Source organism: Papaver somniferum, chromosome 6 (genome assembly GCF_003573695.1).
Source record: "Papaver somniferum cultivar HN1 chromosome 6, ASM357369v1, whole genome shotgun sequence".
Lineage (NCBI taxonomy): Eukaryota > Viridiplantae > Streptophyta > Magnoliopsida > Ranunculales > Papaveraceae > Papaver > Papaver somniferum.
Window position 1 is genome coordinate 9987975 of NC_039363.1, and position 10344 is coordinate 9998318.

The window sequence follows — 10344 nt, forward strand, 5'->3', positions numbered from 1 at the left end:
ACGTGGCATCCGATGTGGCGGGATAAAATGATAAGTCCTCATAACCACGTCATTAGGAAAAAAAAAGTAAACTAAATACCTAATTTATTTATCTTATCTTTTGTTTATTGGAGAGAAAATTTTCTTTTACTCTTCCATCGAATCACCGCCTATATGGTATAGATCATCATTTATTTCTTCTTCAAAGATTGACAATCCTCTTGGAGCATATTCTATGGGTAGTCTCCAAATAGAGACTAACTCGCTCAAATGAACGACCACTCAATCAAACGAACGAGAGAACTCACTATGGGCAAATACAAAAAAAGACACTACACGGGAGACAGTCTCCCGTACAAGTAAAAAAAAAATGGAATTTTAATCAGACGGGGGACTGTCCCCCGTCCAAAATAAAATAAAATAAAAATTTTATCCAAACGGGGGACTGTCTCCCGTTTGGAACTAAAAAACTTCTAAAACGGGGGACTGTTACCCGTGTAGTCTTATTTTTCCTGACTGGGAACAGTCCCCCGTCTAGTGTTACACTCCCAATCACTCGTTCATCTGAACGAGTGCATGAACGGGTTTGGGAGAAAAGTGGGGTAAAGACTACCCATAGCAGCCTCAAATTTGCTCAAATTGGTAGTGCACTCTTTCAAATGAAAGAGTGACACTACCCATAGAATTTGCTGTTATGTTAACCTTTTAATATATTAAATTAACCAACCAACCAATACTATTCAAACCATAAACTCTTACGAGTAAAAAAATAAAAACACACTAATTTATGCAATGGAGTTCCAATATAACAAATCAATTCAGTTTGGATCCATTTAACTAAACGTTTATCAACTGCAATTGAAAGATTTTTGAACACATTAAGGGTTACCAAAAGTTTTCCCTAATTTTCCATTTGAAATTTGAGGTAAAAAATCATCACCCCACGAGAAAGAGGAAGATAGTAGAAATTAGGTTGATTCATAATTGTTAATAAGCTTGAGATTTTGCGGATATTAAATGGAGCAGAAAGTAGTATTTTCCTGATTTTCTTTCTAATGACATGGCAAGAAAAAAGGAGCGCGGATTCGTGCAAACTTCTTAATGAGTGTATATTTGACATTTTAATCTCTACCCTTGATTTAATTTAGGGAGTTATGTAGCGATGGTCATGATTCTAAACATGGAGGGTAATGGGGTCATCTGTTAAATAATCAACCAATCAGAAAAATATGTGAAATGTACACTCCTTAGAGGAGTGTGAACAGATTTGGATTCAGAAAAAAGCCTTTTCTTTCCGCCAAATCACCTTCCACGACGAAATCAGCTATTATTCAACTGTCAGAAGGCTGTTCATATAGCATTTTCGGTGGGCAGAAAAATCTTGTTCATCACTTAAAGTGTATATATATGACAAACCACATGGTTGTTATTTTTGAATGAAACCAATTGCTTCAGTCGCGTCCCTATCATATCTAGCATATACTAGATGGATTTCTTCAATTTCCTCAAGAATACCTTTCAGGTTTTGAAATTTTTTAAAGGCACTTCTTCTGATGATTAAAAGAATTAAAAAAAAGTTGCTTAATATGTATATTAGTGTTAATTTTAGTATCAAATAGTATTAGTATAGGATTTTTTTCACTACTAATAACATGTAGAGTTACCATGCTTCTTCGGAAAATAAATACACTAAATGCCATTAACTTTACAAGTTAGATTTTATATCGTTTTTATATTTTTCAAATATAGAGGTATTTTAGTAAAAAGATGAAAAGCCTCTTTACTTAATTCACTATAACATGGACTTAATTCACCAAATGGTTCAGTGGTAAGGTTCACAGTTCACAGGCTGGCCTAGTCAAGGTTTGGGGTTTGAATCTATTTGATCTCTTTCTTTTGCCAATCAGTGGTGGTCCAGATGGCACTAATAGTCCTACATGGGCAACTAACCAAACTCCTTTTCACCTTTGTTAAAAAACAAACCAAATGTATTTGAGAAGAAAAATAACTTTATCTAAAGTTTAATTCAATTTAAACCGCAATACTCTAATTTAATCTGATAATATGTGATAAGAGTAAATTAAAGAGAGAAATGAGTGATTATTATTGATGGATAGAGATTCAGAAGAATCATTACAAACTTTTATATACTACTCTAGTATGACATAACATATGAGCTGTATAGACAGGGTATATGAGCTGTACTAAAAATGTGATCAATACAGACTCCTGGTAAACACACACATACAGTAAAGATAAGTGGAAACTACTATTTCTTCTTATACTCCCCCACAATCTTAGTACCAGTGAAGTACATAAGCTTGGAAACCAAATCAAAGCAAAGATACTTAGGTAAACCTTTTGTAAAAACATCAGCTAATTGTTGATAGAAGGAATAAACCTGATGATTAAGAAGCCAGTAATGATCAAGTCTCTAATAAAATGATAGTCAATTTCTATGTGTTTGGTTATTGCATGAAAATTGGATTGCTTGCAAGACTGGAAACACTCATATTATCACAATATAGAGTAAAATGCTATTGAAGAGAAATGATCAGTTATTTAAGAAGATAATTAAGAAATGCATAGTAGATCAAAAGAAGCCACCAAAAGTGTTTTGTACTCTGCCTCTGCACTTGATCTTGAAACAGTGGGTTGTTTCTTTGAGCTCAAAGAGATAAGAGATGACCCTAAGAAAATACAATATCATGTAGTACTTCTTTTTGTATCTGGACATCCAGTCCAGTCAGAATCCGTATAAGCAGTGAGAGAAGAAAGATATGAGGATCCCAGAACAATGCCAAAACTGATAATGCCCTTCAAATACCTAAGTATCCTCTTTACAAGCTGCAACTGGACTATTGTAGGTTGATTCATGAATTGGGAGACATAACTCACTGCAAAAGCAATGTCATATATGTCTAGTCATAGTAACATATTGAAGTCCTCCCACTCGACTCCTATAAGCCATTGGATCATGCAATAGTTCACCATCATATATAGAACTTCTAGGACCTTTAACAACTTGGGTACTGCAAGGTTTGCATTCAACTATATCTGCCTTAGCCAAAAGCTCAAAAGTGTACTTTTTTGTGTAAGTAAAACTGGTGGAAGAATTCATGACAACCTTTATCTCAAGAAAGTAACTAAGATTTCCTGAATCCTTCATAGAAAATTCCTTGCTTAAATAGGAAGTAAGAGAAGATAAGAGAGCAGAAGATCTACATGTCAAGATGATATCATCTACATACAATAACAACAACATCACACCTTGAGTAGAATTATATATGAACAGAAAATGATCACACTTGGACCTCTGAAACCCGTATTTGATCAAGTGATTTGAGAATCTCTCAAACCAAGCCCTTGGGGCTTGTTTGACACCATACAAAGACTTATTTAAGTGACACATATGATCTTCTTTACCTTCAACTATGAACCCTGGTGGATGCTCCATGAACACACACTCATTTAAGAATCCATGTAGAAATGCATTTGACACATAAAACTACTCCACTCGCCAATTCCTGGACAAAGCAATAGTCAAGACAATTCTTATTGTTGGAGCTTTAACCACTGGGCTAAAAGTCCCTGTATAGTCTACATCTACAAGTTAATCATAATCCTTGGCAACAAGTCTTGCTTTATGTCTTTATACTAACCCATTTGGATTGAGTTTGATCTTATCAACCCGCTTACACCCCAAAACATTCATAGAAGGATGATAAGCGACAATATCCCAAGTATCATTATTCTTTAAAGCTGTATGTTCTACTTTCATGGCATTAACCCAAACTGGAAGCTTGAAGGCACTCTTAAATATTTTAGGTTCAATATCTTGAAGCAGATAAGTATAAGCTACATCAACTGGATGTTTCACAACAAAAGTCAGGAAATATCTTAGGTTTTCTAGTACCCACTTTAGACCTAGTGATAATAGGTGAAGATGGTAAAGGTATAGTAGTAGTTGAAGACAAAGGAACAATAAGAGAACCACTGAGTAGTTGGTCAGAAATGAGGGAGGAAGATGAGTCAGTTAAAGGTGTAAGAGATGTTATAGAAGATGCAGAGCATTGCTGAAAGGGAAAACTAGACTCATCAAAATTAACATGTCTAGATATAAGAATTTTTTCCAGATGCATTGTCATAACACTTATAGCCTATATGTTGAAGACTGTAACCAATGAAGGTACACTTAATAGTTTTGGCACTTAACTTATCATGTCTAGTAGAAGCAAGATAAGGATAACAAGTGAATCCAAAAACTCTAAAAAGAGAAAAAATTAGGTAATTAATTTGTGAAAAGGAACTTGAAATGGAGATTTAAAATCAAGAACTGTTGTGGGTAATATTTATAAGAAATGTGGCAGTCTGAAAAACATCAAACCAAAAGGATTTTGGCGCATATGTGCTTGAAATAAGAGAGTCAAACCTACTTCTGTGATATGTCTATGCTTCCTCTCAGCAAGGCCATTCTGCTAAGAGGTATGAGGACAAGAAATTCTTAAGGATATACCACAAGAATCTAAAAATTGTCTAAATACTCCTTTGGTCAACTCATAAGCACCATCATATTGAAAATATTTAATTTTGGAGGATAACAAATTTTCATTTATTGATTTGAAGTGTTGAAAAGATACAAGTCAATCTGTTTTTGCTGTCATAGGATAAATCCAATGGCATCTACTATAGTCATCTATAAAAACTATGTAGTACCTAAAGCCAACCAAAGAAATAACAGGAGCAGCTCCCCATACATCACAATCTATTAGTTCTAATGGAGGTGTAGACACTCTACTAAACAAAGAAAAAGGAAGTCTATGACATTTACCTAACTGACAAGACTCACAAAAAGACTCAGCTGGAGCAGTGGTGGGCTTTATTGATGCATGAGATTGAAGTTTTTGAACAATTGCAGCAACAGGGTGACCAAGCCTGTTGTTCCATAGAGTTGAAGAAGCCGCAGTGGATAAGAAACAAGCTGGAGAAGAAGTTGATAAAGACCTAAGTGGGTACAGATTGTTGGAGATAGAACCTTCAGTTAGTACCTGATTAGTGACAATACCCTTTATCAAATATCCCCATGGAGTTAATTAAAAGAAACAAGAATATTATCTTTGGTAAATCTTGCTATTGAAAGTAAATTTGCTTTCAAATAAGGTATATAAAGCACATCTGATAATTTGTATATTTTATTCTTTGTTTTAATAATAAAACTACCAGTGCTTGAAATTGAAGCAAGCTTACCATTTCCCATTATAATATTGTTATTACGAGTGTAAGGTGTAGGATTACTCAAAATAGCAGCATCATTCGTCATATGATTGGTGGCACCTGAGTCAAGAATCCAATTGGTAGTTGTAGGTGGAGAAACATTATCATCCATAGTTTCAACATTAAGCTTTATGTCTGCAAATGCTTTCTGTAATAACATCTGCTAGCTGAATGACCATATCTTTCACAGATTTTCGACTTTAGACCAACCAATTGTAGAACCACCACCTTGGGAATTACCAGAATTATTTGAGCCAGAGCTACTACTATAATGAAAATAACTATTCTTAAAGTTGCTATTCCTTGAATTATTCTTGTTCTTCTTTTTAGAACTATTCCCATTAGAATTACCTCTACCAGTATGTTGACCATACATATCTGCAGAATTCTGAGTATCAAACATACTATTTCAGTCCTCCATCTTGATCTTTAAGCCATTGTTGATGAGCGACTAAACGTGCTCTTAATTAAAAGGTACCTATCTATTTTGAGCATAAATAAAAAGTTATTGTACTCTCATCCCAATCCATTCAAGATATACATAGTAATATCATAAGGAGAAATTCTCTCATTAATAGCAGCCAGATTATCGGATATTACCTTGATTTGATGAAGATAATCCTATAAAGACTGATTGCCTTTCTTGATATTCTGTAATTTATTGCATAACATCGACCTTCTCGCAGCAAATTGAGTAATAAAAGTCGATTCAAGGAAACTTCAGATTTCATGTGCAGAGACCATACCTAGAACATCACCTGAGATGGATTGAGTAAAAGCGTCTTTCATACAGCTTGCCACAAAACGATCGAACTTCCTCTAGTAAGTCCAAGCCAGATTCAAAGTTTGAACTCCATTAGTCATAATATATGTTGGCGGCTCAACAACCATTTCATCCACATACTCATATAAATCTATAGAAATAAGAATCGATTCAAACTGATCATTCCAGAGGAGAAAATTTGTTGAATCCAGCTTTAAAGAGACAAAATTAGTGATGTTGGTAAAGGGAAGATGAAACTGATATGGATATGTCGAAGAAGCAACAACATTGTTGGTGGTGTTGTTGTTAGCAGCAGGGGAAGAGTTAACAGGAGCTCTCGGCATTTCAGTATCAAGAAATGTCACAATCATAAACTTTTTAAATAAATTGATAACAAAAAAGTAATTCAAAATCAAGAATTACCAAATATGAAGATATGAAATGTTTCTTGAAAAGAAATTTCGAGAAATTGAAATGAAAGTACTAGAAGATCTCGATCTGAAGATCAGGAACTGAAATCTGCAATTAAAGAAGAAAAATTCTTCAACTAAAATCTAAAATCAATGAGAATAAAAATATAATATGAATATCAAGAACCAGGATCTGCAATGGATGAAGATGAAATCTTCAACTGAAATGTGAAATATAGGAGAAATTCGTAGTTGAAATTGTGATGAAATACTAGGATATTTTTTTTTGAAGGATCTAAACCTATCTAATATCATGTGATCAGAGTAAACTAAAGACAGAAATGAGAGATTATTATTGTTGGATAAAGATTCAGAAGAATCATTACAGACTTTTATATACTACTCTAATATGACAGAACATATGAGATGTACTGAAGGGGCATATGAGCTGTACTAATCAAAAACAATAAAAGTGTGACCAATACAGACTCCTGATAAACACACACATTCAATAAAGATAAGAGGACACTACTATTCTATACTTTGCTTAGAAGCAGAAGGGTTACCCACCAAAATGTTAACCATCAGGGGTTAGCCCAGTTGGCCAGGAGCCTGATTCTCAAATAGGAGGTCAACAGATCGAATCTCCGCTCACGAGTTTGGAGATCTCATGAAATACTCCTCTTATGTAAAAACCCACCAAAATGCTTGTTACTCCCATTTTTGAGGCCGTGTGGCAATCACCCGGCCATGTAGCAATCACCCAAGACATTGAGGCGGAACTACACAAGGGCTTGCCCAAGCTTAAGCCAGGCCCAAAAAGACAAAAAACCATTCTTTTCGTTGCCTAAGTAGGCCATAATTTTAGGCTTAAGTCAGGGCTCAGAAAAGGCTCAAGCCTACCCATAACGAATGTCTACTTCTGCCATGCATGCCACTTAAGAAAATTGCTGTGAAGTAATTTCCTGGAATCGGGTGTTTGTTCTTGCTTTTTGAAGTGTGATCTATAAGTTAAAACACAAGAAAAATGATTGCATTTCTTTGAGATATCAAATCTCAATCTCTCAAAATTTCCATTCAAGAGTTTAGCTTCATTTTGTGAATTCACTGTTTTGACTGATCCATTTAATGTGTATCCAGATTTAGACCAGTTGAAGCAGATACAATCCAAAAACAGCAGCCTGTTTTCTGAGAACAAAGGCTGTAAACCTTAAAGCTGGTGCTGGCTTTATTGAACTGGCCACACTTTACAACTCTTGCACCGCCTGCGGCAGCCCAAGGTTAGTTGGACGCAAGTGCTACTTGATCTCGCACACCTCGGGAACAAGATGGCCGACCTCATTCAATTCTTACTCATCTATAGTCAAGGTTCAGTCCACAATGGATCTGTGTAAAAATTATTAGAGTACCAGGAGATGCTAGAATCCAATTTTCTCTATCAATGTTATTTGGAAGTTTTCTCTTTGAAATTCAATATGCTTCTTCCCCACAAGGAGCTAAACCTTATAATGTGTCTTGCATGCATGAATCAAGGAGTTTTTAAAAAATGCTAAATTTGATCTCATATATTATGTCTCCATGCAAATTACTATTAACATGCACATACACCTTATCTCAGACTAAAAACTGCCTCCTGTATCACTGGCTACTGCCCCCCCGATTTCCTCAAAACCCTCCAGTCTGGATTCCTGATTTTCTAGATACTCCCCCCTTCTTAAACATATTTTCATCATCAAGGTCCCACAAACCGTCTAACCTTAAGGTTGAAGTATATTGCAATATAATGCTGTTTTAAGTTGTTTGAACATTGAAGTGTCTCTTTTGAAGTGTGTATACATCAGAGGTCTATAGTCTGTGAGTGATGGAAAGTTTCAATGAAGAAGAATACTCCACAAGTATTGATGTTAAGGAAAAAGCCGAGGATAAGGAAGAAGTTGAAGAAGAAGAAGATAGAGATGACGAAGAGGAGGAGATTTGCATTGATGAGTTGGAGAACAGGATGTGGATGGACAAGTTACTGCTTCGAAAACTTAAGCAAAAGGAGAGTAAGAAACTTGGCACAGATGAGGATGGACTATCCAACTCGAAGGCGATAGTCAAACAAGAGCAATCACGCCGAAAGAAGATGTCAAGAGCTCAAGATGCAATTCTCAAATACATGATAAAGACAATGGATGTATGTGACGCGCAAGGCTTTGTGTACGGAATCATACCTGCAAGAGGGAAACCAGTAACCGGTTCATCTAATAATTTACGTGCATGGTGGAAAGAGAAAATTAAGTTCCATAAGACTGCTCCAGAAGCCATTGCTAAACTGATATCCCCAGTTACAACACAACTAGATGTTGAAAACGAGGCATTGGTCACTTCTTACATGCATCATCTTCAGCACTTGCAAGATACCACTCTGGGTTCTCTTTTATCAGCTTTGATGCAACATTGTGTACCTCCACAGAAGAAATTTCCGTTGGAAAAGGGTATATGTCCTCCTTGGTGGCCTACTGGGGAAGAACCATGGTGGGGAGAGCAGGGACTTTTGGCTAAAGAAGAGGGTCCCCCGCCATATAGGAAACCGCATGACCTGAAAAAAGCCTGGAAAGTGAGTACTTTAACTGCTGTTATCAAACATATGTCACCTGATTTTAAGAATGTTAGAAGGCTTGTTGTACAGTCTAAGTGTCTTCAAAATAAGATGACCGCAAAAGAGACTCTTACTTGGTCCAATATTGTGACTCAAGAAGAAGCTCTATGCGATCATCTCAATGATTCTCTTAATATTTCATGTTCTTCAGCTATGAAAGAAAAGGAAGAGGAGGATGATTTCAACAGCATTCATTCAATTATCAGCGATGAAGTAGAACGAGATGGGTTTAGTATGAGTTACGGAGAGAAGAGAAAACCGGAAATCGATCATCAACTGGAAGTTGATCTTATTTACACTTGCCAGAACAAGGAGTGTCCACAGAGTGTTATGGAGTTTGGTTTTGCTCACAAGAACACCAGGACTGATCATGAATCTGTATGCGTTTATCGGGCTGAGAATAATGCGATTAATTTTGCATCAACAAGTGATGAAAGGCATGTAGATCGGATGTTGCATAAAAGTAGCTCAGGAGGGTCTAGTACTGGTAGTAATACAACACCTACCAGTGAGCTTCAGGAAGTGCTTGCCGATGTAGCAGGCAATAATGGAATTCCAGGTGGCCAGCAAGGTAGAGTTGAAGATCATCCTTATATAGAAGTAGCATTTGAGAGGCAAAGAGAAGAAATTACACCAACTTATGGTACAGACATAGAAGAGATTCTATCACAAAATCAAGAAGAAACCTCAATCTGGGATATGAAATTTGTCTGGGATTTGGATGAGAACTGATTTGCAACTGTTTAAGGTATTCTCCTTTTATAATCTGTAATGTACTTTCGAATATTTTTTAAACTTTAGTTGCTAATCCATAATAACAAGACATCCGCTTGTGCTGTGCGATGTCGTAAATGTACCAGTCTTTGTACCGACACTTGTTCTACTGAAGTGAAATTTTCGGTGCAGATTTCTAAAACAAGTTAACGTAAACAGAACTATTTTTATTTTGTGAAAATAGAGGAACAAACGAAGTATATACTCACTCCCTAATATAAAATTAAGTTGACAAATTCCCTACACCAACATTTACTCTTGTACTTGTTACCAAGGCATTGAAAGCGTGAACTCTTTTCTATATTTGGGAACCGAACGTAGGTTGACTCGTGGAGCAGTATTTCATGGTTGGCAGTGAACTGTTAAATATAAGACTTGGTATAAGTATGTAAACATTTACTCCCACTAATCTTTTGCCAATGACCATGTAAAATAACGGTTGAGCACTCGCATGTTACACACGAGGTGGTAGGTTCTTTGAATCCCAGTAACCTTTTTTTAAT

The 10344-nt window shown here is 35.9% G+C and overlaps 1 protein-coding gene across 1 annotated transcript; it reads left to right on the forward strand.

The window, feature by feature from the left end:
- Nucleotides 1–8287: 8287 nt before the first annotated feature.
- LOC113290453 (putative ETHYLENE INSENSITIVE 3-like 4 protein) lies at nt 8288–9799 on the forward strand. The gene has a single exon (XM_026540058.1). The coding sequence runs from the start codon at nt 8288–8290 to the stop codon at nt 9797–9799; it is 1512 nt and encodes a 503-aa protein (XP_026395843.1).
- Nucleotides 9800–10344: the final 545 nt, after the last annotated feature.

Bases quoted from the DNA above. Each gene is read 5' to 3' on its own strand.
- LOC113290453 (XM_026540058.1), top strand. From the start codon at position 8,288: ATGGAAAGTTTCAATGAAGAAGAATACTCCACAAGTATTGATGTTAAG.